Source organism: Phascolarctos cinereus, unplaced genomic scaffold (assembly GCF_003287225.1).
Source record: "Phascolarctos cinereus isolate Bilbo 61053 unplaced genomic scaffold, phaCin_HiC Scaffold_5;HRSCAF=322, whole genome shotgun sequence".
In the NCBI taxonomy this organism is placed as follows: Eukaryota; Metazoa; Chordata; class Mammalia; order Diprotodontia; family Phascolarctidae; genus Phascolarctos; species Phascolarctos cinereus.
The window spans coordinates 142495274-142522142 of record NW_027555958.1 but is presented as its reverse complement, the minus strand read 5'-3'; the positions used below and the strand labels follow the sequence as shown (position 1 = coordinate 142522142).

General features: G+C 37.3%; 1 protein-coding gene across 1 annotated transcript in view; it reads left to right on the top strand.

Moving 5' to 3' along the window:
• The window catches only part of RFX6 (regulatory factor X6), a 72155-nt gene extending 45532 nt beyond the window's left edge, over positions 1-26623 (top strand). The window contains exons 10-19 of the mRNA XM_020971647.2: positions 3423-3472; positions 6471-6630; positions 9440-9584; positions 12649-12758; positions 14493-14610; positions 16341-16463; positions 17923-18132; positions 20601-21113; positions 22552-22773; positions 25712-26623. Of these exons, the coding sequence (XP_020827306.1) occupies positions 3423-3472; positions 6471-6630; positions 9440-9584; positions 12649-12758; positions 14493-14610; positions 16341-16463; positions 17923-18132; positions 20601-21113; positions 22552-22773; positions 25712-25887 (1827 nt within the window). The 3' untranslated portion in view covers positions 25888-26623. The remainder of the gene's footprint in view (positions 1-3422; positions 3473-6470; positions 6631-9439; positions 9585-12648; positions 12759-14492; positions 14611-16340; positions 16464-17922; positions 18133-20600; positions 21114-22551; positions 22774-25711) is intronic.
• Positions 26624-26869: the final 246 nt, after the last annotated feature.

The window sequence follows — 26869 nt, the reverse complement described above, 5'->3', positions numbered from 1 at the left end:
ACAGCCTTAGTCTCCTAGACAAACACTGAGTGAGGTAGCATTTATGGAGGTTTTTCTGGTGTAGAGGAGGTAGTTGAATGAGAGGCTGGGTCTATGACTAACTCCATTCTCAACCATTGTGAATGGACATAAAAGTGTGGGGAGAACCAGCCCACCACGTAAAATATTAGATTTTGCTTGGGTTTAAGACTTACATTGTGAAAAAGAAAAGTTCAGCTCTTTAAAAAATGAATTGTCATCAGGAGAATTTGAAACTAAAAAGGTCAGTAAAACTATTTTTAAAATTATAAAATGTACTTGATTTTTACAGTGACTTAGCTGCAGATGTAGGAAAAAGAGAAACTTAAGATCATAGCCATAGTACATTCTTCCATCTTGTGTCTAGTGCGCCCTCCCCCTGTCCCCCACAAATGAGCGAATGGCACAATCATCACCTAAGAGGACTGGACAGCTGCAGTGTTCTTCCCCACTGAGTTCAAGTTGTAGCTAAATAGATATAAAGAACAGTTTTGTACCATCATCTCTAACATAGAGGATAAGCCATTAATCAAACAGCTAAGACTTGAGTACCAGCAGTGCCTGAGTCTCAGGCTCACACTTAAATGTTTGTTTCCTGGGGCAGTCTGCAAACTCAAGTCATGGCACTGGGGACCAGCTGAAAGACTAGCAATGCTGTGAACTTCAGAGTGGCTGCTGAGAGATCTGTAAGTTTGAACTGAGAGCAGAGCTATAGGCCAGTGGGTCTACATCTCTTTTCTCCCATTCCTTGTTCCTCAAATGGGGAGTCCAGGGACTGGGGAACAGTTCAAGGAAGCAAGCAACTGGGGAGAAGGAGGAAGTACCAGCATCTGGTGCTAAAAATGACCTGAACAGGGGCAGCTAGGTGGCACAGTGGATAGAGCACTGGCCCTGGAGTCAGGAGGACCTGAGTTCAAATCTGGCCTCAGAAAAAACACTTGACACTTACAAGCTGTGTGACCCTGGGCAAGTCACTTAACCCCAATTGCCTCCAAAAAAAAAACTAAAAAAAATTAAAATGACCTGAACCTTCTCAAATGGGTTCATTCATAATGTTACATTTCTATTGTGCTTTAAAATTTACCAAATATTTCCTTCACCATAGCCTTGTGGGGGGGGGAATACAGGTGTTACAGATAAGGAAACTGAGTCTCAGAAGCAAAGTGACACCTACAGTGATATAATTACTAAACATCAGAGCTGGGTTTTAAACTCCAGTCTTAATTCTCTTTCCACTGTGGCTCACAGCTTCTCATTAACAGTAGCTAGCAAGAAAGCATGAGTTTGTGGAATAAATCATGACTTATTAGAAGACATGAAATTAAGTGACAGCTTAGAGGAGGAGGAGGAACAAAAAATGATGATGATGATGATAGTGATTATAAAGATAGGAAAGGACCAGTTTGTGAATACTTAAATGCCAGAAACATGGACTTCATATTTGATCTGAAGTTGATTGAGTAGGAAAGTTACATTGTCAGACTGATAATTTACAAGGATGGGGAACCTGCAGCCTCAAGGCCACATGTGGCCCTCTAGGTCCTCAAGTGCAGCCTTTTGACTGAATCCAAACTTCATAGAACAAATCCTATAAGAGGATTTGTTCTGTAAAACTTAGACTCAGTCAAAAGGCCACACCCGAGGCCACAGGTTCCCTACTCTTGCTTTAGGAAAATCACTTTGGCAGCTGAGTAGGATGGAGTGGAGAAGACTTGTTGCAGAGAGACCAATTAGACTTATTGTAATTGCCTGGGTGAGGATAATAAGAACTTAACTAGGGTGGTGGCTACGTGAGAGGAAAGAAGGCAATACATACAAGAGATATTACGGTGGCTGAGATGATAAGATTTGGCAATTGATTAGATGTTTATTGAAGGAAAATGCACAGTTAAAGAGAACACCTAAGTTGGGAACCTGGAGAATAGGAAGATAGTAGTACCCTTGACAATATTAGGGAAGCTCAGAATAAAGGAGGCTTTTGGGGGAAAGATGATAAATCCTGTTTTGCACATGTTGAATTTGAAATGCCTGGTGGGCATGTCCAGTATTCAAAAAGTCCAATAGGCAGTTGATATTTCAGGACTGAAGTGCTGGAGATCTATCCTGATCAGTGGTGGTACATCAACAAAACTAGAGAAGATGGCACATCATTAATGAAGAAGTGATGAAAAAGTTGAAAAAGTTGGAACTGTGATCTTCCAGATTATCCTACATTACCCCCTCCCCCATAGAGTTTGATTACCCTTTTTTAACCCGTGAACCAGTCTTATATGAGAATTATGTCAAAATATATTAATGCACAGTGTATATTAAATGATTGTGAATTATTTTAATCTGAAGTGTGGGCATACATACACACACAGAAATACAGCTGGGTAGGTAGGATCTAGAGTCACCTTACTGGTCCCACTCTTAGGGTTTTTTGGCTTGCTTTTCTTTTTAAATATAAACTTTCTTCTTTTATTATAACTTATCAACAGACATGAACATTCAACGTAAAAAGAACAAAAAGCAGATTGTACATGAAACTGAACAATCATCTAGTGTTTTAGAAAAAGTATATATCAGATTTGACATAGTAAAAACAAAATCGCCCTGTTTGTATTCCCTTTTGAATTTCTTTTTGCTTTCATCTGTGTATTTTTAAATTTTGTTGATTCTATTTTGATGTTTTTTGTTGTGTCTCTAACACTATTCACCAACTCTCTCCACCAACAAAAGTCTTTTCTTGCAATGAGTGAGTATAGTAAAAAAGACAAATTAATACATTGGCCATTTTCTGCACTCTTATTTTGAAATTGTTTTCCTTTCAGATTTTTCCATGCTTCTCCCAAATACATCTGATAGAGGTTTCCAGTAGCTAGCAGAATCTCTTTATTTTTTCTATGAAGCCCACTCTCCCTCCAAACTCCTTTTACTTGTTTCAACCCAGTTAACTGAGACCTCCCAACCTCAGCCTATAATCTGGTTGACTCAAGTAGGCTGCTAAATATTGTCCTTAATATTGCTGTTATTAATATGAATATTGCTAAATATTGCTGTTAAATATCCTCTCCTACTCTACCCAGTTTCTTCAATGCTGACATCTCTTCAGGACGCTTGTTATTTTGGCTTATACTCAGCATTCATGACAAATATTTTTCTCCTTTCTTCTCCTCCTTACCTTCCAAGATCACCAACCTGATATATGTGGGATTTTCCCTCCTCTTTAGTATACTCTGCCTCCAATCCTATATAATATACCCCATATGCCCCCCTATCCTGGGTACCCATATAGATATACATTTTAAAGATTATAAAAATATAAATCCATGAAAATAATTGGGAATTACTAATTATTAAGTGAATTTATGTGAAGTATTGGCACTAAAGATTTAAGCTGACTATCTTTCCCTATATTTAAGGTCCTAACAGATGTCCTCATTCCTGCAACAATGCAAGAGATGCCTGAAAGGTAGGTAAGTCAGGTTAAACATGTTAAACCTGTCAGTACAGAGTTTCATTCTATATATTACACAAAAGGAGAGGTGCTATGGTATAGTAAAGAATGAGTTAGTCTTGATGTCAGTAAGACCTTATGCTGCCTTTCACCCATACTGGCTGTGCGACCCTGAGCAAGGTCACAGTGCACCCAAGGTGCTCTCTAACACTGGAAGTTTCAAAGAAGGTACCAATCTACCTTGGTTGAGGAAGGTTCCTAATGGTAGCTCCCCATACCAATGGAATTACAGGTTTAGATCTCCTCCCTTTCTCCTTTCTCCACCAATTAATCAAATTTTTAAAGAATCACACCAGAAGAAAAGATATCTATTCAGTAAAAAAATTATTAAATACCTAGACTTTGCATAGATGATATTAAAAGATTAAATCAGACCTCTGCCTTATTTATAAATAATGACCTCTGCCTTCAGCAAACTTACAACCTGGTAGAGGATATAAAATGTGCTCAGGTTAATATAGTACAGATTAAATGGGATAAGTACATATAAATACCATGAGATCAGATGAAACAAATCACTTCCAGTTGGACAATCAGTTCCATCAATTGATCTATCAATCAAATCAATGCATTTGAACTTGGGCCTTAAAGGGTGGGTAGAATTTCAATAACTAAAGATCAGTCTGGAGTGGAGTAGAGAAGGAATTCCAGGTATGACCTAAGGAAGGGATGGAAGGAGGTAAAATAGAAGAGGACATTTTTGGGCAACGGCAAGTTTGGAGCATTATGTAATAGGTGGTGATTTATTTAGCATTCATTTTGTTTCTTTCCTCCATTTTATTAGTTATTTGTAGGCTGTCTTCCAAAAGTCCTTGTATACTTGTGATTACTCATCATATTGTATGATACTCAAGTATCACAGAAAGAAAGGTGAGGAAACATTATGTCTTTGAAACCTGTGGGTAGTCTTAGGAAAATCTAAGTCTACTTAGTTCTTAAGACATAGGGAAATATTCTTCAACAGAAAGTGGTTTGTTAAACGTAATTGTGATATTCCACCAACAGTAAGAATCCTAAGGAAAGACTTAAGTCTATCGAGAAGTACAGCACCATATATTCGTTTGGAAATAATGACCCTAGACTCAACAGTAATTTTTATAAGTAAGAAAGTACTATCACAGTAATGTAGTCTTTTAAGAATAAAGGGTTCTGATGATTTGATGTCAACTGCTTGTAGGAGGCCCTCTATAAAACCTTTTTTTTTTCCAGTAGGAGAAAAACAGAATTTAAAAAACCCAACAAAACCCTTTACTTTCGAATAATAACTAGCTTAAAACTTGCCTTAGTGCATGAAGGAGCAAATGCATACAGTGCTAAGCATGTAGAAGGTACATAATCAGTATGTGGTAGAGTTAATTGGGATGCAGCCTGGTGTCCTGAAAAAAAGTACAAGATTAGGAGTCATTAGGGGTCCTGAGTTCAAATCCTGACTCCTCTACTTTTTGTAGTGTAACCATGGGCAGAGTGTGTGAATTCTCTGGACCACAAGTTCCTCCTCTGTGAAGAGAGGGGATTGAAGTGGTGGCTAGTCTCTAAGGGCTTTTACAGCTTCAAATCAATGCTCCTGTGAATTACACTCAACTGAATTACATTTTTCTTGCAATCTTTTCTTTTTACCATTCTTTTACTAAATGGTCCCTTGGTCTCATTTATCTCTTCTGTGTAGTGAAACTGACATTGAGTTAGATCAATATGAATACATGAAGCATGTTCTCCGGGCTCTGAAGTAGATCAAAGTTTCTGCAATATAGTGGCTATGTTTACATGTGGCCAACCATCCAGTCGAATGAATGTTTATGAATAGATTGCAAATACAGAATTTGGTAGATCACAGCTAAGGCAGAGATCATTGCTCATGTTTTCACCTACCTCTCAGGGTGGTTGTGAGGATAAAAATGAGATGTTTGTAAAGCACTTTACAAAGTGCTCTCTCTCTGTCTCTCTGTCTCTCTCTGTGTGTATATATGTGTGTATGTGTGTGTGTGTGTGTGTGTGTGTGTATTAGCTATTATTATTGTTTAGCAACCAAGGATTTATAAAGTACTTTCACTGGGAAGTTCATCAACTTCAATGGGTTCAATTATGTATCTCTATCTATCTATCTTACAGTCCTAATTTATAGCTCTAATCTTTCTCCTGACCTCAAGTTTGATACCACCTGCTATGTGGTAGTCAACTTACTCTACTCTAGATATTCCATTTGAATTTCAAATTCACCGTATTTAAAAAAGAATTCATTATTTTCTCTCCCCCACCAAACTGTCGCTTTGAAACAACTCTTTTCCCATTGAGAGTTCCTCCATCATCATCCCTCTCATTATACTGAGTTGTAACCTCAGTCACTTTCAAATTATCTTCTATCACTCTTCTCCTCCCAAAGTAGAATATGAGGTCATTGAGTGCAGAAATAATTTTTGTCTTTATATTCCCAGTACCTAGCAAAATGACTTGCATATAGTAGGTGAAATGATGAGTTGAATGATCTCCTCTGACTTTTACAACAATCATGGGAGATAATGCATGGTGAAGGTACTGTTTTTTCCTGTTTTGCAGATGAGAAAACTAAAGTCCACAGGTGAATTTTCCAAGTTTGTAACTAGTAAACGATGGTGCCATCCAAACATGTGTCTTCTGACTCCAAGTTTGTTTTTTCCATCATGTTAAACTGCCTATGATTAACAATCACATTAATTATGATAGCATTACTTAGTTTTACTTCCTTTGAAGAATGCAATGAAAAGTCCACATATCTGCTGTCAGAAAGTTATCCTTCAGAACTTACTAGCTTTTAAGGCATATTCTTTATTTCATGGAGTCAGAGAAATTTAGATGTGAGAAAGAGGGCTTCAAAATAGCCAAGTCTAAGCTCATTGAATTTCTTTAACTTCTAGGTTTTTAATTACTTCTTCCTCCCACAGAAATCCTGGCATTTAACATATGGGTTTCTTTGTAGTTTGTTAGCAGACATAAGAAATTTTGCTAAAAATTGGGAACAGTGGGTTGTTTCATCCTTGGAAAATCTGCCAGAAGCCCTAACTGATAAGAAACTACCCATCGTACGGAGATTTGTATCTTCCCTAAAACGACAAACATCCTTCTTACATCTTGCTCAGGTAAGTTTAGGGGTGTGTGTGTGAATTATGTCTAAACTTTATTGGCTATTGCTACATTAAAAAGAAAAAAAAACCTGTCAGTTACAGTGTAATCAAGGGATGAAATCCTTTTTTTTTGGACATACAAGTTCATATAGCCAAAACAAAAACCACATATCCACTACTTATCGAGTTGCCAATTGTGAAAAATTTCCTTTTCTCATTTAAATGTGTCACACCCCTTTGGGGAGGCAAGAAATCATTAGTTTCATTCTAAATAAGAAAACTGCCCCATGTATGTCTCTTAAAAGCATATTTTTTCACATGATTATCCTCTTCTGGGAAATTCTCAGTGTTTTAATCTCCAGAAGAACCATCTTTGTGGGTTATCATAGAAGAGAGGTGAGTTTTCTTGGCCTCTTTTTGATCCTGTAAATGAGAGACCTCATTCTCTAAGATGAGAAGCTCATGAAATCTTTCACCAGGCTAGGCAGCTAGGTGGTGAAGTGAATATAACTCTGGGCCTGGAGTCTGGAAGAATTGAGTTTAAATCTGAGCTCAGATACTTACTAGCTGTGTAACCCCTAGCAAATTACTTAACCTCTTTGCCATAGTTTTCTCCTCTGAAAAATGGGATAATAATAGCCCTACCTTCTAGGATTGTTGTGAGGATCAAATGAGATAATAAAGGCAAAGTGCTCAGCAGAGTGCCTGGCATATAGTAGGAACTTAACAAATGTTTCCTTCTTCCTTCTTCCTTCCTTCCTTCCTTCCTTCCTTCTTCCTTCCTTCTTCCTTCCTTCCTTCCTTCCTTCCTTCCTTCCTTCCTTCCTTATCTATCTAAATCAGCAAAAACACAAGGAGTAGAGGTAAGAATAGTTAACTTCTGTGGGAAAAAAAAACCCAAAGCAACCCATCATTCATTTGCCTTACAGGATTGTTCACTGTATTTTAGGCATAGGGTGGGAAGGAAACTCAAAGGTCATCTAAGGAGTTTGTGGGTAGGTTTTAGGGGGTCTCTGAAGTTGAAGGAGAAAAAATTATCTATCCGATAAAGGCCAATGGCTCCCTGTAAACTTCAGGATCAAATATAAAATCTAGCTTCACCCTTTACAAATTGGTGTCTCTTTCCAGGTTTCTCATACCTCATACCTCTCTTCCCCCACATCCTCTTTCTTTCTTGTACTCTGCAATCCTGTAACGCTGGCCTCTTCGCTGTTCCTTACACTAGACACTCTCTCCACTTCATGCATTTTCGATGGCCACCCATCCCTCAGCTTGGAATTCCTTTTCTCATCTCTGCCTGCTGGTTTCTCTGGTTTCTTTTAAATGCCAACTAAATTCCCACCCATGAGAAGCCTTTCCTGACCTCTTTTAATGTTAGTCCTTTCCCTCTGTTAATTTCCTCTAATTTCTGCTGTACGTATCTTGTTTGTACCTAGTTGTTTTTATGTTGTCTGCCCCATTACACTGTGAGTTCCTCAAGAGCAGAGATTTTGCTTTTCTCTGTATGTCTAGCGATTATCCCAGTGCCTGACACAGAAATAAATTAATACATGTTTATTGACTGGTTGACTAACCTTTTGTTTCCTTTGTAAGCCTATATATTGTATTTTAGGTATTTAAAGCATGATTATGAGAAGGGATCCATAGCCTTTCCTATATACCATGCAAGGGGTCTATGACATACAAAAATGAATGCTTAAAATCATTCAGGCAGTAAGTATCAGATGCAGGATTTGAAACTGGGCCCTCTGCTGTAGAGTCAGTGCCATTTCCACCAGTTCTGAAGGCCACCGTAGCTGAGTTCAGGTTCAACCTTTTCTAGCTACTTGTGTGATTTTGGAAAAGTGACAACCTATAAGAGCCTCAGTTTCCTCATAAGGTAGGTGGCAGAGTAGATAGTGTTGAACTTGGTGGCATAGTAGAGCACAGTAGAGCTCTGAGCTTGGAGTCAAAAAGACTCGAGTTCAAATACCGCCTCAGGTATTGACTAGATAGTCATTTATCTGGCACTGAGCAAGTCATTTAACTTCTCATCCTCAGTTTCTTCAACTGGAAAATGGGGATAATAATAGCACTTTTCTCACATGTTGTTGTCAAGATCAAATGAGATAATATTTAAAGTGCTCTGTACCCCTTAACGCCTTATATAGGGTTTCTCAAAAGTACTAAGACTTTTGAATGCTCAATATAAATGCTATTAAGATAATTAATAATGAATTATGATGGTTAACTATTAATATTACAATGAGATTAATTATTAAAGCATGTGGGTGATTATTATTAATAATCTGTAACATGAAGGAGCGGACTTAATTAGGAGTTCTTGCTCTTTTTTTGTGTGTCCTCGATCTCTGGTGAAGCCTATGGACTCCTCAGAATAATGTTTAAAAACATTTAAATGTTTAAAAACATTAAAGAATGCATACTACAAAATACATAGGCTTACAAAAGAAACCAAAGGTTAGTCAATCAGTCAGTCAATTAGCATTTATTAAACACCTCTAAACTCCCTTCTAGCTTTAATTCTATGAGTTTGCTATTTTAATCTTAAAATTAGAGGAAGAAGATGTATATCTAGGATGTTTTATCCTCTGGTAAAGGTGTTTTTTTTTTTGGCTTTTTGGTGAGGCAATTGGGGTTAAGTGACTTGCCCAGGGTCACACAGTAAGTGTCCTGTGTCTGAGGTCGGATTTGAACTCAGGTCCTCCTGACTCCAGGGCCAGTGCTCCATCCACTGTGCCACCTAGCTGCCCCCATAAAGGTTTTCTGTCTGGGAGAATTGAAATGATGTACCTCTTCATATCTTGTCTCATGACAAATGCAGATTGCCAGACCAGCCCTTTTTGACCAGCATGTTGTGAACTCCATGGTGTCTGACATTGAAAAGGTTGATTTGAATAGCATTGGCTCTCAGGCATTTCTCACTGTTTCTGGAAGCACTGATCCTGAATCTGAAGTCTACACTGAATGTAAGTCTGTTTTCTTTGATATGTTATTTAAGTTAAAACAAACTAAGAAACTTTTAGCCAATTTTGTCCTGGTAGCAAATCATGGACTGGGTAAATTCCACATGATGAGGTAGCTAATCATTTTCCAAATTATTTCTGCTATCTTCTTTTACCTTTAAAAATGCAAAAAGTTCATGTCCTTTTGCAGACCATCAGACGGATAGCAGATTGAAGTCTAAGGGTAGCCTAACGCAGAGTAAAGTCTGAGGATGGCCCCAAAACAATGAGACCTGAGGGAGCTCAACTCCAATTTGATTCTGTTTCATAATACAAAGTTACATTAAAATCATAAAATTCAGAAAACCAAATTCTAGTTCTAATTACCTTATGAACTTGAGATTAATGGAGGCATACATATGTTTGTATGTGTATATATATGAAATATATATTTCTGAAGGCATATACATATATATGTATGAAACTGTTTTGAAGTCCCCCCCCCACCATAGTATTGAATTTGGGACTTTACTAAATATGAAGGAGTTTGTATTTAAGGAAAGAAAAAGCTAAGCAACTTCATTTTTAACTTAGAATGACTGAACTATTGAGGTTACATTGAGTTAATTAGCTCTTAGTAATAGTTCTATTCTATGAAGTTACTTTAGGATTTAAAAGTCTTATTGAATTTATTCATTTGTGGGGGGCTAATCTGCTGTCATAGGAGATACTTTTTTCTAACTGCAAATATTGAGAACACGTAGCTTAGAAACTGTGTCTGCTATAATGACAATTTGAAAAACCAGTGGATATTCCTTATTTCTCTACCAAATTCTGAGTTTTCCTATTTTTGTATATCTAATTAATTGCTCCATCTCACAATGTTCTAAACACTAGCATTCTAATACTTAAGGGCAATTTAGCTTAACTGATCTCTGCTAATTATTTCTGGTATTTCATCATTTTAACAAAACCTTTCTTCTAAAGTCTATATTTTGGGTTCTAAGCCTAGAATACACGTTATGATGTGAGAATATATTTTCTGAGTCAGTCTTATTTGTGTAATATAGTAAAATCTAGAGAATATATTTTATCTATTCCTCTTGGACTTTAATGCAATAGAGACTTTTTTTCAGGTAGTCATACCTAACATGGAGTTGAGTCATCTGCCTCCTCAATGGTATAATCTTATATTCTGAATTCAAAAGTTAATTATACAACTTTTTGTGTGTTAGCTGGATGTGTGATTGGGGGTGGGGATCATTCTGCAAGCAAGATGTGCTTTTAGGAGAAGATTATTCTATCAGAAATTAACTAGTTGCATTTTTTACTTGCTCTCTCAGACTCCAATTAAAACTTTACTTTAGCAAAATAAAGCACTTAAATTATCAGTGATTTAAGAAGGGGAGAGTCAGGATTGTTTTCTTATCAACAATATATAATGAGAATCTTTAAACTCAGAGTATATCAACTCACAGTGTGGATATTGAACTTCATAGAATAATAAGGAAATTAACTAACTTCAGAAGTACATTGATTACATCAATTAATTAACAGTAATTTCTTGAAGAATTGTCTACAAACTAGGATGTCCGCCTCTCCTACAACCCTGTCTCTTAAAGGAGAGTATATGTTGTGCTTGGCGATGACAATTAGAGCAAACAAACCTCTCAGTCACATGTGGTTTCCCAGGGCCTCCATAATCATAGCCTTTTGTCACTATCAGAAACTAATATCTTCAATGAACAATAAAGCAGGGAACTTATTGCAGTAGGCTTTCTATCAAACCATCTAATATGCTTTTTGGGGGATATGGGCACATTTATGAGCTTATAAAACAAAGGATAAATGAAAAGTTCATGTTTTTCATTAGGTCATAATTAGGACATCTACTGTGCTATATACTAATTTAATTCAGATTTACATATCACTTTAATATATACAAAGTCATCTTCCCACTACAATCTTATGAGGTAAGTCTTGTATGTGGCCCAGAAGGAGGAGATGCCAAGTCTAATTCTTTTTACTCAAGGTTTAGTCCACTTCCCACTACACCATTCTAGTTTAACCATAACACAGTAGCTACATGCCAAGTGAGTGAACTCTAATATCTTTTTTCATCTCAGAATTATATTACCCTAATAGTTAATTCTCCATGTGCACTAAATGCTCATTTGGGGCATTAACTCAATATATGTTTTGACTAAAATCTCAATAAATCTGAAAAAACACCACCACTACTCCGGAACTCTAATCCTCTTTTGAACTTAGAAATGAACATAAGCAAAGAAATAATTTTAGTTCATGAACATCATTGAAATTTGCTTTTACATGATCTTAAAAAGCTTCACTGTGAAGTGGAAAGAGTTCTGGCTTTACAGTCGAGAGATGGGGGCTTAAGACCCATCCAGTATCTGTGTGATGTTGACCTAAGCCTCAATTTTTCATCTGTAAAATGTGGATAAGAATGTAGGCCCTTCCTATTTCACGTGGTTGTTGGGAGGAAAGCTCATTGTCAGCCATGAAAGACTATATAAATATTAATTGTTTAATGATTTTGGAGCTCTGCAATGAGATAGGAATCCAATCAAAAGTTAAGGAAATTTAGAGACATAAAACACATATAATTTCTTCAGAAGAGGTCTTTGGAAACATTTATAATAATAGCTAAATTTTACATATCATTTTAAGGTTTGCAATGTGCTTTACCAGCGTTATCTCATTTTATCCCACTGCTCTGAGAAGTAGGTACTATTATTATCTTCAATTTACAGGTGAGGAAACTGAAGCAGAAAGATGATGAAAGAAAAAAAGAAATCTAGGAAAGTTATTCAAGATTTCAGGAACTATAGAGATCTTGGGTGGAGTGAGAAAACACCAAGTGAAAATGACCACACTAGCATGTAGGAAGCAGGGAGATGGGGCAAAGATGAGAATTCTGGAATAGCTCTGAACTCAGCATACATTTTTTCTTCCTGTTTTAATGTTATCTTTTCTTTTGTATGCTACAAAATTGTCAGTGGTTCTTGGTGAGTGAACCTGGGTTCTGAGTAGAGTGCAACCTTTTGTTCTCCTTTTTACATGGTAGATGACTCTATTACAGTGTTTCAAGAACTGAAGGATTTGCTAAAGAAGAATGCCACCGTGGAGTCATTTATTGAGTGGCTGGATACTGTGGTAGAGCAAAGGGTTATTAAGGTACTGTTCTACGGCTTTGTCAGATTCAAGATAATAAAGACTGTTTTAATAGTTGGCTGAAGTTTCATAGTGAAGGATGGTTTGGAGGTGGGCAGGGAAAAGCAGAGGATGGTTAAAAGTATTTTAGAAAACTTCAACAAACTACCAAACTGAGGTAACAAACAAAGTAGTACTGTGTATGTAGATATAAGAATTACGGGTTTTAAGCTATTAATAATCACATGAAATTTTACTTTAAGTTACTATTAAAAAGAGTAATGCAAATCAAAATGACTGAGATTTTTTTCTCATATCCAACAAATTGGCAAAGATGACAAACAATGTAAATAGTTGTTGCTGTACAGGCTGTGGAATGATAGTTACATTAGTATGCTCTTGGTGGATCCATAAATTGGTCTAATCATTGGAAAGCAATTTGGAATTAAGCTTAAGAAACAAAAAAGTAGCTAAAATGCTCATATCCTTTTACCAGAAATATTATGACTAGACATATACTCCAAGAAAATAAACAAGAATTATGGGAAAGAAAAAAACTTTATTCTTTGATTTGTCAAGGGCTGGATGCATCTGGTGGCCCTCCTATAGTAATCATTGGTGCTGTGGCCAGGTAACATGCTTGGGAAAGGATGGATCAGAGAATATAGGTATGAAATGTAGAAATAAATCTAGCTCAGATTTTTTAAAAAGAAATAATTAGGAATAATCACACCAAAAATGTCATTTTAAGAATTTGTAGTTGTCAATTCTAAAAGCATTCAATATTTTGCAATGATTTGTGGTTTCTTTGGTTCTTTCAGTTAACCTTCAAGTCATTCATCAATGAAACCAGACAATCAGAGTGTAGAAATCACTTACTAGTCTGAGTTCTGGTGTGGGGACTTGCTTGTATCGTTCAGGGGTAGATGAGTGCAAGTTAATCATTCATGGGACATGTAACTCTTCCCCTGCACTTTGCCGTCTGTTCACTTTTAAAGTGCTGTCACAGGAAAACACAGAGATAACATAATTTTGTAGACTGTTTCAATTGAGCAAGTGACAACTTCTAATTCTATTATATAATGTAACCATATGGGATAAAAAGCCTACCCTAAAATGATAATAAAGGAGAGTTAAGGCTAAAACCTAATATAGAAAAATATCCTTTAATTTGACATAGTATATAGGCTTGGAGTTAGGAAGACTAGAGGTCAGGTTCTACCTCTGAATAAGAATTAATAATAATAGCTAACATTTATATAGCACTTATTATGTGCCAGGCACTGTGCTGAGTAAGCACTTTATAATTATCATCTCATTTAATCCTCACAACTACCCTAGGAGGTAAGTGCTCTCACTTTACAGATGAGAAAACTGAGGCAAACAGGTTAAATGACTTGCCCAGCGTCACAGAACTAGCAAGTGTCTGAGGGTGGATTTAAACTGAGGTCTTCCTGACTCCAGGCTTTGTGCTCTACTCACTGTGTCACCTAGCTGCCCCATGTACCCTCTGAACATTATTTTGATTATGTTACTGCAGTCAAATCACTTACCTTATCAGAGCCGCAGATACTACTCTAAGACTTAAGTTTCAGAGCAGGCGCTACTCTGTAACAGTAAAGGGAGTTTCCTACCTCAATTAAATCACAAGTCCAGTCTAAACTAATATGTCAGTGTCTATATCTTGTATCTGTCTGGGCATAAAAATAATGAGAAAGGAGCAGGACTAAAAGTTTTGGGTTGTTCCTTTAATTTTAGACCAGCAAGCAAAATGGCAGATCCTTAAAGAAGAGGGCTCAAGATTTCCTATTGAAATGGAGTTTCTTTGGTGCTCGAGTCATGCACAACCTGACCTTGAACAACGCCTCCAGCTTTGGTATCCTCTCTGCTTTGGGAAACTCCTCTGAAATGTATTATCTGCTTAGTGCAACAGCTGCAATGATCACTTATAAACATCTGATTCTCATCCCTTTTTTTGTACCATCTGTGTTATATGGAAATGTAATGTTGCATCCATTCAGTGTTTGGATTTTTTTTTTTTTTGTCTTTGAAAAGAAAAAGAAAGAAAGGCTACAGATTTCCTGTGCCATAGTCAGTTGTAGTGTGTAAGAGCCACCTGCTTTTGGCTGTGTATCCAAAATGCTCTTCTGCAGGAATCTGAGAATCCTAGAATGTCAGAGTTTGGTGGGGACATCAGTAACCACCTAGTCCAATCTACATGGGAAAAGAATTCCCTTTACAATATGTGGGGGAAGACTTCGAGACTCAAGTCTTTGGAGAGTTCCCTGGGGAAGGATTCAGAGAGAGAAGCCACACAGACACATTTCTAGATGTTTCTAATTAGATATTAAACCATCTTTTGATACCTATATTACTTGGGTGGGAGACCCTGAAAACTGTGACTTGAGTTATGTCTTTCAAAAATCAAATGCTTCTGTTTATTTTTCTTCTTGACATAATTTCAGTGAAATGAAGATCAGCTTATAATTTATAGGTTTAGAGAGCTGTTTAGGGCACTGAGAGGTTGTCGCTTACTTAGCAACACACAAGACAGTATATAGCAAGGATGGGACTTGAACCTAGGCCTTCCTGACTCTAAGACTGCTTCTGTAACTATTGTCATTCAACTTCTCTGCACTTATTATCATTCATAAGATTTGTTTTTGGTTCATTTGTTTTGAAATTTTTATAAGCTCCTTGAGGACAGATATTACTTCAGGTTTTTCTTTCTTTTATCTCTGGTACCTAGAATGGTTCTTGTCACATAGGAGGCATATATATAATAAATACTTATTAATATAATTGAATTGAAACACAACATCTAAAATAATCTAAGAAAATATTAAAAAAATTTTTAATAGTTCATTCTGAGCAAAGAAAAGGACAGTTTCACCTCAAATTTCTAAAAAGGCTGGAGAGCTCACATATACAGAGATTAATTAGATGTATAGCATTTATTGTTTAGAATATCATGCTCATTTTATTCTTAGTGATTTCTTATCATATACTTCACTGATGCTCAGCATTCTTTAATATGAAAAAGACTTTTCCTCCTTTTTGTTAGGCAGTTGATATGTAATTTAAAGATGAGTCAAAGGTTTTTCAGCATATTTTTTCCTATGGAAAATATCCATATTTTTAAAAAAGTTTTAAACTGGAAAGATATCTTCTCTTGATATTTTTATTCACAATTATGTTGGCAACTGTCTAATTATTTGGCATAAAGTAAACAGGAATGGTACAGAACTGGCCCCATTCTCCTGCTGTTAAAGCTTATCTCACTCCTGTGTGTGCCTCTTCAAGTATAAAGCATGTCTCACTTTCATCGGTATTTCACTTTGATGTAATTAGGGCCCAAAGAGCTTGAGGGACAGTAAACACACTGAACTAGGTGGGCCAGGACAAAGAAAGATTAGAGTTTCAGGTTAGGCATGTTGGTCTTGGCAGGTCATTTAAAGTCCAACGATTATTTGTTTATTTCACTTGCTCCTCGTAAAGTGTTGAAAGATGGTCATAGAGATAACTTTGCTACACTAATTTCTCCCTTTCTCACCTCATTTTATTCTTTCCTTCCTTCTCCCATTTCCACCATTTTCTTCACACAAGGCTCTTTTCATCTGATCCGGATGCTTTTGGATGAATATATTCTATTAGCCATGGAGACCCAATTTAACAATGACAAAGAACAAGAGTTGCAGAATTTATTGGAAAAGTATATGAAGAATTCAGGTAACTTGAGAAATGCATGCAGTTTGTATTTTGGCTTTATCTAACCCTACATTTCATATTTTTAAAGTGAATAAACTAAGTGGGCTGAGAAACAGAATCTTCAAAGTACCTCAGAATGCTTCTTTGCTGAAGCATAAAATATTTGCATTCCAGCAAACATTGTGGTATGGGAGGAAACTGTATTTTTATAGTTAAAGGATCTGTGTTCAAATCCCAGATTCTATTACTAATTACCTATATGAACTTAACGTCTCTGATCTGTTTCCTGATCTGTAAAAACTGAGTGTTTAGATTATGGTCTCTTCCAACTCAAAATCTATGATTCTTTAACCAAATACTAGTTGATTAATTGGTTCAGTCAAAAAATACTTGCAAGTCTATGAGCAAGGCATTGTGTTTAGAGATGGGTGATTGGGGCAGGAATGGCAGAAGGAGGGAACAAAGCAATATGAGGCATGGTTTGAGGCCTCAGAGGCAGCTAGGTGGTGCAGCAGATAGAGCACTAGCTTGGAATCAGGCAGACTCTTGCTCATGAATTCAAATCCGGCTTCAGACACTTACTAGCTGTGTGACCCTGTATTAAGTCACTTAATACTGTTTGCCTCAGTTTCTCATCTGTAAAATGAGCTGTAGAAGGAAATGGCAAGTCACTCTAGTATCTTTGCCAAGAAAACCCCAAAATGGGATCACAAAGAGTCAGATATGGTCAAAATGACTGAGTAAAAAATTGAGCCCTCAATTTCCTTGTACTTTAGTAGGGGACATAAGATACAGATAATTTTAATAACAGAAGTATGCATTAACCATCATGTGAGTAGTACATGTCATATGTAAAAGATCTTCTAAGTTTGATATTTTATATTTCAGTAATATATACTACATAGATAGGGGTGGGGGAACATTGTGGAGGCTTTAGCAATATTTGTTGACCTGAATTAAATCAGTGCTTAGAAGAGTGAGAAATCACTTCCCTTCAGAGTGATATATGTTTTATAATATCTGTAACTCCAGAATCAATGACTTAAGAGATAGCCATGGGAAGGAAGAAATACAAAGTGCTGTAACTGAGAGCCAGCCTTGATGTCAGGAAGACTTGGGTTCAAGGCTTGCCTCTGACAGTTACTTAGATGTGTAACCATCAGTAAGTCACTTAACTGTTTAATGTACCTAAGCAATTCTCTAAGATGACAACTTACAGGTGAGTTGCTAATCTTTATTGTTGTGGGGAGTCCTTATGCTGGAAGTTCCCTACAATGATGAATTCATAAATCTGGAACTTCCGCTCCTTCACCCCCAAAAGTAGAAGGAAGGAAGGACCAATTAACCCTCATTTTAAGGGGACATTTCTTCAAAAGCTTGAACTAAATGATCTAACTTTCAGGTACTTTCCTACTCTTTGACCTGACATCATATGCTGTCTAAGTAAGTGAATGGGACTTTCTTGTCTTAATCTTTCTAGATGCAAGCAAAGCTGCCTTCACTGCATCACCAAGCTCTTGCTTCCTGGCTAACCGGAATAAAGGGGGCACTGTTCCTAGTGATGCTTCAGTCAAGAATGAATGTCTTGCTGAGGCAAATTACGTTTCTCTGCCCTCCAACCAGCCCAGTATCTTGCCTTCTGCTTTACACCCTTTCTCTCCTGGGGATACAGAGAATATGCAGCTTACAGGTACAGTTTAAAATAACCAAGAACAATATCTCACTATCCTTCAATAAATGATTTTAGCTCCCTTCCCGTTCTCTTTCCTAAAACTTTTCTATTCCAATGATTCCAAGAATAGGAAGGATTTGGCCTAATCCATTTGGAACCCAATAAACCCTTCTATTGAATGATAACAATTGCCATTAATGCTCATTATGACTATTACTATCATTTATATAATGACATAATTGTTATTAATAACTTGCATACTTATCCCATACTACGAGTAGGTTTTTATCTTTATTGTATAGACAAAGAGATCAAGCTTTCATCTATATAACTCAAACATAGTTCAGAGGTGGGGGTGGGGAGAGGCAGACTCAATGATTTAGTTGTTATTACAGTGCCTACACGTATGTTAAATTTCTGCCTTAACTGACTCTAGTAACACTACACCACTCTTCTCAATAAAATTATTTCTCCAAACTAGTGTTTTGTTTGTTTGTTTTTTTGCTGGCCTACGCTCCCTTGGTTGATAAAATGGTTAATGGCTAGAGCTGATTAACAGATAATGACAATAATAATGGTGTCTTACATTGATATACTTTTTAAAAAGTATTTTTCTTTGGCATATTTTCACACATATCATCTCCTTTAATTGCTATAATAATCTTTTGAGGAAGAAAGGGGTTTGTTTATACTTCCCATTTTTTAGATGAGGCAAATGAGAGTCAGAAAGTTCAATGGCTTGCTCAAGGTAATAGACTAGTTAATAGTGGAGATAGAATTAGGTTCTTAAGACCATGCTCTTTCCATTAACACCACACTGCCTAAATTTCAAAGGCTAGGCAAATATTATTCTGCTATGATTCTTTTTAAGTAATGGCCTTATGGATTTCATTAGTACTAAGTTGTACTAGTAGCAGAATCATAGAAATATAAGTATCCCCATTCTGAATGACTTTTGCCAAACTTCAATGGCATTCATATGATATTAAATCAAAAAGATAGGAAAGTACCTGAAAGCTAGATAATTCAATTCCAGGTTTTGAAGAAGTCTTCCATTAAAAATCAGGGTTAATTGGTCCTTCCTTCCTCTAATTTTTTTTTGGAGAGATCAGAGACTCCAGATTTATGAATCCATTATTGTAAGGAGCTTTCAAGCGTAGTGTAGATTCCACGGTTATAATGCTGTGGCCAACTGAATATGTATGACCATTAGCCTGCTTAGTAGTCAGTATCATAGAATCACAGAATTGGGAGTACCTCAGAGGCTATCCGACCCCTATCCAAACTGCAATCTTCTCTAGAATATACCTAAGAAGTGCTTATCCAGTCTGTGTGTTTGAAGAACTTAATCAAGGAAGACTTCATTGCTTCCCAAGGCAACCCATTTCACCTTTGGACAGCTTCAATTACTAGAAAGTACTTCCCAATATCAAGCTCAAGTCATATTTTTTATGTCCTCCTAAGGCCAAGAAGAACAAGTCTAATCCATTTTCATCATAGCCTCTTCTCAAGTAATTGAAGATTATATTAATACTCCTACCCTCCCCCACCCAGGTTTTCTCATTAGACCAAACATTCTTAGGTCCTTCAGCTGATCCTTATATGACATGATATTTAGGGCTTTCACTATCCTGTGTGCCCTTCTCTGGACTGTCTTCAGTTTCTCAATCCTAAAATGCAGTAACTGAGCACATTACTCTAGATGAAGCCTGGCCAGTTCAAAATACTGCAGAATTATCACCTTCCTAGTCCTGGACTCTGCCTTTCAATGCAGCCTATGAAGGCCTGAGCTTCCATGGCTACTATAGAATGAGATGGGAGAGAAGGCTTCATGGTAGAAATGATAACACGGAGAGGAAAGAAAGGAGGAGACACAGAGAGCTGGAGATGAGATGCATCCCATGCATGGGAGGCAGCCTATGTGAAGGCATGGAATCAAGAAATACAAGAACAGATTTTTGGGAAGCAGCAGCAGTCTAATTTAAGTGGAATATACAATGCATGAAGTCATGCGGCAGCTTCCTTTCTGGTTAAACTGTATAAAACCACCCTGTAAAATCATATCATCTTCCCAAGCCCACTTCAATAATACTCAATATATACTATATATTAATTTAAAATGTGAACTGAGCTTATGAAATAATGTAACTTTTTATATAAGGTTTTAGCCACAATATTTAAGTCAGTTGTAACTAGAGGTCGGGTTGAAAGATTGAAATTATTCTGCTTCTCTCACTTGATTACCAATGTACCCTTCAAGCTCCATTTCTTTTTTTGATCTTAAGGCAATACTTCCTTGTCATTCTTCATTCTCATGCTGCATTTCCTTGACAAATGTAGGATTTATGAGATATTACCATTAGCTATTATTTCTCAACTTTGATGCATTGAATTTCCCCAGTTCTGAGGACATAGACCCATCTACTTTGGTAATTCCTCCAAATAGAACCTCACATTAATGTTCCAATAATTTTGACTTCTTCCAGGTCCAGTAGAGCTGTCTCAGAGTGCTGGTCATCTGGTGACACCACCCATTTCTCCAGCCATGGTCAGCAGAGGAAGTGTCATCAACCAGGGGCCAATGGCTGGGAGACCTCCTAGTGTTGGTCAGGTGTTATCTGCTCAGTCTCACTGCTCATCATACTCAGAGCCCCTGTACCAGACTCTTTCACAAACAAGCCAGAACTATTATGGCACCAGCCCCAGCTACCAAACCATGTTTCGAGCCCAGACTCACCCATCTGCGGGAATCTACCACCACAGGGCTGAACATAGTCGGTTTATGGCCTTGAGTGAACAGCAGCTTTCTCGAGACTACTTCAGTAACAGCTGTGCTGTGTCTCCATACAATGACAGGTCACCTTCGAACTATGGACCATCCTCAACCATGCAGGATGCACACAGTATGCAGTTTCTCAATAATGGAAGTTTCAATTTCCTGAGTAATACAGGGGCTAATGGCTGCCAAGGATCATCATATCCTCCTAATGCACCTAACGGTATTGGGGAATTTTAAAGAACTTCCTTTGTTTTCTTATTCTGGTTTCGTGCTCTGAGTAAGGTGAAGTATGCCCTTGTGTTGGTGTAACCAGAATGATTGAGTATAGCTCTACCGTGGCTGAGCCATGCAAATTTCTGGTGGCAGTTAATTTGGTTTGTCTTTCTTTGTCCCCCACCCATTCTAAGTGCTTTGGCTGACCTTGTTAGCTTTATAACTATCACTTATTGAATCAAAGAAAAAAGTCATGTTAAAACCATGATCAGAGGGCCGAACCAGATATAGGAACCAAGAAGCAGTTTATCCACTGCTATCCACTGAAAAATGGTTTGCCACTTAAAGTAATTCCTTAATGTTTAGTTGTTGTAATGCTATCCTATGGGAATAGTTGGGGATAGATACTATTCCCTAATTTTCAGCTTAGAAAACTATTAGAATCAAATGGCTTGCCCAGGGATATGAAATAAACTATTGGAGGACTTGTTCAGTTCCCTAATTTTCAATGTTGTGTCCCGTCCATAGGCCATCCCATCTCCCAAGATTATGCTACCCTTCCCTACTCTATGACAAATAATATAGAACCTCTGAAAAGCCCAATGGTGTTCTTTGTGGTAGTATTTATTTATCACCACTTCTTGGAATGATTCTAATCCACCCACCTGTGACATTAACTTTGTAACATCTTGTGTCACTTGTTTCTATCTCTGACCTATAATAAATTAAAAAAAAAATCTACTCATTCAACAAACACTGAAATCTATTATGTACAATCATTAGGCTAGATATTTCAGGGTATATGTAGGTAAATGAGAGAGGATTTTAGCCCTAATGGGGCTTATAATCTGGTGAACTTAATTTTGATATTGTTTTATGAAATTCTTTATTTCTTGATATGTAAATGCCACTCCTATTAATGTTATCCAAGGGCACATCTGTGTGTTAAACAGGTACTCTATCTAGGAACTGAAGTAATGAGCTTGAGCTTTCTTTCTGTATGCACCCAAGAATCTTCTTAACTTTAATGGCTTCTAGGAGGGATATAGAGGCCAATCTAGTCTCCCCACTCTCCTTTTACCATTGAGGAAACAGAAGCATAGGAAGGTTATGATCTGGCCAAGTAGCACGGGGATGTGGCTGAGGTCATACAAATAATAAATGCCAGAGGTAGAATTTGAACATGGGCCCTCTACCTTTAGAGCCAACACTGCTTCTGCTTCCATATTAGCATTACTCTTGAGAATGCATAGATCAAAGACCAGACCTATAGCAAAGCTAAATAGTAATAGCAATGTTGGAAAAATTAGGGATCTTTATTCGCAAGATGAATGAGTTTTCTACAGTATTTTAAGATTCCTCACCCACTCCACCCTCATTCAGGACTAAAGGAACTTTGGAGCAAATTAATCCATTGTCAAACTGTCACCCTTTTCTGTTAATAGGATATTATGGAAACAATATAAACTACACAGAATCTCACAGGCTTGGATCAATGGTTGATCAACATGTGTCTGTTATCAGCAGCGTGAGCAGCATTCGTTCATTGCCCCCATACAATGACATCCACGATCCCCTGAACATCTTAGATGATAGTAGTCAGAAACAAGCAAGCTCCTATTACACGGACACATCTTCTTCAGTTGGCTGTCGGACTCCAACAATAGGTAAGTATTTGAGCAGATTTTACATACACACACACACACACACATGCACACACACATTATATATATATATTTACGTATATATATTTACAAATATATATATATAATGTGTGTGTGCATGTGTGTGTGTGTGTGTATAGATGTATTTGTTGTTGTTCACTCATTTTCAGTCATGTATGACTCTTTGTGATTCCATTTGGAGTTTTTTTGGCAAAACTACTGTAAGTGGTTTGCCATTTCCTTCTCCAGTTCATTTACAGATGAGGAAATTGAGTCAAACAAGGTTAAATGACTTGCCCAGAGTCACACAGCTAGTAAGTGTTTGAGGCCAGATTTGAACTCAAGAAGATGAGTCTTCCTGACTCCAGGCCTGGCACTCCATCCACTGTACCACCTAGCAGTGTATGTATATATGTATACACATATATGTATATGTGTGTGTGGGTACATATATATGTATATACACGTATTTGTGTATATGAATAGGATTGATGCCAAGTTCCCTTTTGTCAGCCTAAGGTATGAATTGTTAACGTATGGGAAAATGTGTACAAGAACTAGTTACAAACTCACAATAAATTCCTCTCTTTCTATGTGCACCGGAGGGCAATGTATCAAAGATATATATGAAGGGCAGGACTTAACTAAGGTCTTTCTGATTCTGCTCTCTATCCACACTGCCTCTGCCAATTTGTGGTCTTGAGAGGATTTTTGTTGTTGTTCAGTTGTTTCAGTAGTGTCTGATTCTTTGTGACCCCATTTGACGTTTTCTTGGCAAAGCTACTGTAAATGGTTTGCCATTTCCTTCTCCAGCTAATTTTAGAGATGAGGGAACTGAGGCAAACAGGGCTAATCAACTTACTCAGGGTCACACAGCTAGTAAGTGTCTGAAGCCACATTTGAACTCAGATCTTCCTCACTGGTACTCTATCCATTGTGCCACAGCCTTTAATTTAGAATTGACAGATTGATGCCATAAATACACTAGAGCATCGGGCCCTGTTTGAAAACATGTAGGCACTTTACTGGAAGTCTACCTTTTTTGCTCAGTTATCAAGGAAGACACTGGGTAACAGACTAAATGCTAGCAATGTTCATTATTACTCTAGCATTTCCAGGGTAATCACGCACATGACATCCTTAGAATACTGTCTGGGATCATCTTTTGCTTTGTCACAAGAAGGAGGGGAGCATGTGCAGTAGCCCCCTTTGTGCCTGTGTCCCATGCCATTGTCTGACTAATCTGTCAATTTGCTCAGCTGAACAGCCAGAAGTGATATAACAATCAATTAATGCTGTTACTGACTGGTCTGATATGCAATAAGAGCTCAGCTAGTCAGTGAAATGGGTGGAAAAAGGAAGAGGGAGTAATCTCCTCCCATTAGCTCTACATTTTTATGTGTCCTATTACTATTTCTGGGGCCTGTTAGCACAAAATTCCTACATTCAGCTCTCCTTCAGACCATCACAGGGGAGAAGGGCGTTGACTCACAATCACTGAAAAAGAGAAAATCATTAGTTACCCTACCCCCACCTATTCGATGTGGTCTTTTAACAATTTAACAAAAAGCACTTCTTGCTTTCCTGTGGCTGGCACAGATGAGCTCTGAGCAGTGTCTAGCAACTCATCTCCTGCTCTCTGCAAATGGTCATTGCTTCTAGATTTCTTTAATGAAGCAGAAAATATCACTGTAGGAAGTTTCCTCATCAAGATATACAGCGTTGCCATTGCAACTGTTTGTTTTATTTCCATATAGAGATAGTGGTGCCTTTGATGGAATGCATGTTAGGGGGCCATGCAGCTGTATGCATTTGTAATGCAAGACCAGCTTGTAGGCAAAAAGGGTTTCAGCAAAATGGGGAGAAACCAAGGAAGAGGCTAAGTAGTATAAAATGAAATGGGAATCCCTTTAACTTCTGTCCTCAAATTCTTGCACTTAACAGTCCAGCATTGGGAGATGCCAGGCAGGAAGTTAGAACTTGAAGGTTCCTTAGAGACCATCCACTCTAATCCCCTCTTTCCCCCAGAGAAGTGAACAGAGTTGCCCAAGACCACACAGGTAATAAACAGCACAGCTGAAATTTTGATTCAGGTTCTCTGATGGCAAATCTTATACTTATCACTATAGCAGAAATGTGGTGGAAAAATCCAGCTCATGAGACAGCTGGTGTTGCAATGGATAGAGTATTATACCTAAAGTCAAAAAGAGTTCAGCTCTGACCTCAGACACTTACTAGCTGTGCGTCTTTGCGCAAGACACTTAACCTCTGTTTACCTCAGTTTCCTCAGCTGTAAAATGAGGATAACAATAGCACCTGTTCCCTAGGATTGTTATGAGGATCAAATGAGATAATATCCATGAAAGCACTTAACACTGTGCCCGGCACATTGTAGGCGCTATATATATGCTTCTTCCCTTCCCCCTACTCAACAGATACTTTTAAAAGTGCTTGCTATGTGCAAAGCACTATATTAGATAATGGAAAGGTAGGAGAAACAAGTTGGGTATTTGGAGATTATGAAAAATGGTTCAAGAAGGAAACACAGAATTTTTCTGTAAGAATTGGGGAAGAAATTAGATGAAGAAAATTAATATTGAATGTTATCCTGTGATTTTAAACACACACACACACACACACACACACACACACACACACTCACAGAAATTAGAAGACCTGTGTTTCAGCCACTGACTCCAATGTTACTAGCTGTATGACTGTGAGCAAGTCACCTCATCTCACTGAGCCTCAGTTTGACCATTTATAAAATAGGAATAACAATAATTTTACTATTTACTTCATAGGGTTGTTGTGAGTTGAGTTTTATAAAACTTAAATTAATTTAGAAATATGAGTCATTATCGCAGAGCATGACAGTTAAAGATGGAAAGAATATGTGAACAGAACCCACAGGTGGTGATTGTTTTTTTTTTTCTTGCAGCCTCCAACATGTCAACAGCAATCCCAGCATCCTCATCTCAGTGTATGTTTGGAACTTCTAGTCAGTATCCAGCTCAGGAATCTCTAGACTCCCACGGAACAAATAATAGAGAAATAGTGTCATCTTTGCCACCAATTAATACTGTCTTTATGGGAACAGCAGCTGGGGGGACCTAGGCCAGAGAACATGGTGGGCTCATTTTGGAAGTATTCCCAACACCACTGGTCCAAAGACCACTATTCTCTCAGCTTTCTAAGAGAGGAGAAAAAATAGACTCTGCTGTAATTGAACACTACTCTTGAAATCACTTCATTAAGAAAGAATAATAAAAAAAAAAGACTGGATGATCTACCTATTCATCAGAAAACAGACACCTGCAAAGAGTACATTGCACATGAATCATTTGATATGAGTTCTTATTAAGAGCTGTAGCTTCAAGCATCAGCAAACTAATAGAATTAGTAGGGATTTGGAGAAGCAAATATTTCCATTATGGAGAATTGACATTTCCCTTTCTAATTTATTGAAAATGTATATGCTGCCACTCTTTTGTCTTTTCTTCCTCTTCCTCCTCTTCTTTCTCTTTTTTTCTTTTTAAAAAGGAAAAGTTTATTTAATACCTATACACTGTCCTTTATTTATTAGGATCACAGAATCACTGTTTACGATCCCTTATTTGACAAATAGTCAAATGTATGTGTTCTACCTCCTATGGAAATGTTTACAACATTGTTTTGATTCAATTCAGCCTATGCCAAAGTTGCTTGACTTTCAAATCTCTTGTGCTTTAGTAGGTTGGTTTCTGTTACATAAGGTTGGCTTTATCTATGTAACTGAGTAGAGACCAATGCTTTCTACATGTTTATAAGAAATGAAAAAGATGAGGAGAAATAAAAAAGGGAATGCAAGGAATATCTCAAAAGTTAAAATATTTTGACTACTCTTTCTGTTTTCTGTCATGGATGGTGCCATTTTTAGATGATGTAGCTTTGGGCTATTTTAGCAAACAGACATGTTCGATGGCTAGGGTTCATTCTGCAGTATATAAAGTAGAATGGGAAAGTCATTTGCAAAGTTCTATGGAAAATGTAAAGAGAGAAAAATGAAGCCAACCAACCATTTTTGCCTTAAGGCTCCTAAATTGGAGCCAACATACAT